General features: G+C 41.4%; 1 protein-coding gene across 1 annotated transcript; it reads right to left on the bottom strand.

Moving 5' to 3' along the window:
- Positions 1 to 291: 291 nt before the first annotated feature.
- Positions 292 to 2,712, bottom strand: LOC115132815 (NADH dehydrogenase [ubiquinone] 1 beta subcomplex subunit 11, mitochondrial-like). The gene is made up of 3 exons (XM_029665552.2): positions 2,470 to 2,712; positions 1,604 to 1,734; positions 292 to 515 (listed from the first exon to the last, which is right to left on the bottom strand). Exons 1-3 carry the CDS (start codon positions 2,701 to 2,703, stop codon positions 386 to 388), a joined length of 495 nt encoding a protein of 164 aa, XP_029521412.2. The 5' UTR covers positions 2,704 to 2,712; the 3' UTR covers positions 292 to 385.
- Between the last annotated feature and the right edge of the window lie 496 nt (positions 2,713 to 3,208).

Raw genomic sequence — 3,208 nt, 5'->3', positions numbered from 1 at the left:
CTAAACACAGCCTCTGTTGATGTATGCCTTTGACTTCCTGGAGATTGTGTTTGCTCGTGTAATATTATTTGAAGGCGGCGGTGCATGATAACAATGTCACACTTTCACAGCTGTGGTATCATCCATTGGAGATGCGATGGCATGACCTGGGGCAACTACAAGGGGCTCACAGAGTTGACTCCAGTAGTTTGACTCTATCGTACCATTTCATGATCACTGATACGGTCACAGTTGCTACTAAAGGCTATTCAGTTTGACCACTGGCTAGAAAAGAATGATCAAGCAATGGTGTAGTAGAGTAGTGTATGTTTAATAACATACTGAAGAGAAATTTACAGTCAGAGAAATAAACAAATGATCAATGTGCATCTCCTTATAGTACATCCTACTCTTCTCCGGCTCCTGGTAGCACAATCTTGCTTGGGTCATAGTAGTTCTCCTCCATAAGAGGAAGGCCTGCAGCCTCCCTCTGTGTAATCAACCTTTCTGCTTCCCTCCTGGCCCACTGCCTCATACTGGTGAGAAAAAGACAGGCCAAAAAGATGAATGATCAATTATTGTGTTTGTGGTGATCAGTTAAATCAAACATGTAAGATGTGTATGGGTTTGTTGGATGCTTGTTTAGAGGTTCAGAGATGGAGACAACATAAGTGAATTTGTGGAGTCCAGAAGGGTATCCTACGAAGCAAGCTAGATCTACTCAGAGGTTTCTAAAGCTAACCAGCTTCAGTTAGCGTCACATTCCAGCTCAGGCTTTATCCGTACTGCGATGGTGGATATTGCTCATCTAACTCAAGGAACATTTAAGTAGTCTCTCCTGTCTTAGATTTGACGAGGTTGAAACACTTCTGACACCATGTTATGATCTTAGTCAGATATGACTGTACTGCAGAACATGAGCAAATGGCTCAGCTTCAAAATGTTAGTGATCAATGATACCCGACCCCTGCCTGTACCCTAGTTATTGATGAAAAAAACAGGCCCTAACCCAATGTATAATGTCGGAGTCGGGTAGCAGAGCTCTTATCAATGCACAGACACCTTTTTCCCCCACTCCTATCAATACAAAGTCATACAAGTGTTACTGTGCTTGAAGTTTAAAATGCATTCTGTCATTACTAAATGTGTAATGTGATATTAACATTACTATTTTTTAACAACAACAAAAAACACATTTGATTAATAAAATACTCAATCAGTAGTCTTCGTCGTCAAATGAAGGGGATAATGACGCAACCTTTTCCAAAAACAAGACAATTTGTCTCCTCACGTCACTGCCTTTAACTGAAAAGGACTGGTTTCCGGTAGTTTGGTTTCCTCAAAGTAGTGTCTGGTTGACAAGCTTGATAGCGATGTTTCAAGACATTATTCTTTAACCTGTCTCCTCCCCTTCATCTACAATGATTGAAGTGGATTTAACAAGTGACATCAATAGCTTTCACCTGAATTCACCTGGTCAGTCTCATGGAAAGAGCAGGTGTTCTGTATGTTTTGTATACTCAGTGTATATCTACTGTAGCTGGGCTTTTCAGTTCTCAGTTACTCTTTGTGAGAGCAAGTGACAGAGCAAGTAACAGGGATGTGCAGTGCAGCTTAAACATACCCATGGTCTGGCAAATAGTGGATGAAGGTACCCCCAACCACAATAGCCATAGAGATACCAAAGAAGAAGGCCATCCTCATGTTCCACTCGTCAACGACAGGGTCCTGAGAGAACCCATGATAATCTCGATTCTGTAGAGATTTGAGAGAGATTGTTGTCATGGTTTCATGATACACCACTGTGAAGAAAGTGTTAACTAGCTAGCTAATGTTTCTAGCTAGTACTATCCCTGAATGCAGATAGGCCAAAAATATCAAGGACAACAACCACACAAGCCACTGCCTGTCCACCCCGCTACCATTCAGAAGACGAGGTCAGTACAGGTGCATCAAAGCTGGGACCGAGAGACCTGAAAAACAGCTTATAGCTCAAGGCCATCAGACTGTTAAACAGCCATCACTAACACAGAGGCTGCTGCCTACATACAGACTCAATCATTGGCCACATTAATAAATGGATCACTAGTCACTTTAATAATGCCACTTTAGTAAGGTTTACATACTCATCTCATATGTAAATACTGTATTTTATACCATATTGCCTATGCCGCTCAGACATCACTCATCCATATATTTATATGTACATGTTATTCCATCCCTTTAGTTGCGTGTATTAGGTAGTTGTGGAATTGTTAATGTTACTGCACTGTCGGAACTAGAAGCGCAAGCATTTCGCTACACTCGCATGAACATCGGCTAACCATGTGTATGTGACCAATAACATTTGATTTAGTACTGTAGCTAGCCACAATGTTTGACTGAAGGAATGCGTATCGTTATGTCAATAACTATACTGGATGAGAAAAATGTAAATAACAGATGAGCGCTAGAGAATGTTATTTACGTTTAGATTCAGGACCAACTCACCTTTTCGAACGCGCTGACCTCTGCGTGTCCATGACTTTCCTTGGCATGTGAAGGCTGCAAATCCGACACTGTGGCCGAACCAGCAGCACCCGAGGGTGGCGATTGAGATACGAACCGAGTCCCGCACACAAGATTAGTGCGAAAACGGGGCAAGGCAGGCCCAAATTGTGACAACCGGGCGAGCATTTTGTCAGGTCTACACTTCGAGTCTCCGGAACCGGAATTGTTTCGCATTTTCTTCTTCAACTTGCGAGACAGCAGCAGAGAATTCCAAGATAGGGTATTGTCGCCACCTACAGGACGGGTTGGGAAAAGGGGGGATTGCAGTCTGCTGCTGTCACCAACCACGAACACAGCCCAGTGGCAAAGTATAACGTCTTTTTATGACGCATTATTTTGGTCACAACTGGTTGAATTAAAATGTATGTATTTTTACTAACCAGAATACGACCAGTTGGTCATAATTGTGACCACTATATTATGTACCGGTCAAAGTTAAGACCTCATCATAACCTGGTAAAATTAAAAAAATTAAAAGTAATATACAAGAATAAGTAGGAACAGGAATAGTACTTAGGTAAATGTTAATTGACATGTTTTTCACCTGGCCTAAGAAATTACCAAAATTACATAACAAGCACATACCCTACCTGCATTTGTCAAGGAAAATTAATTGCAGTATTCATAAAAAAGTAAGGCACCTAATAAAGTTGGATATTTGTAACAGCGTAAGGATTGG

This window comes from Oncorhynchus nerka, linkage group LG7 (genome assembly GCF_034236695.1).
Source record: "Oncorhynchus nerka isolate Pitt River linkage group LG7, Oner_Uvic_2.0, whole genome shotgun sequence".
Classification (NCBI taxonomy): Eukaryota; Metazoa; Chordata; class Actinopteri; order Salmoniformes; family Salmonidae; genus Oncorhynchus; species Oncorhynchus nerka.
This window is presented reverse-complemented; position numbering and strand designations above follow the sequence as displayed.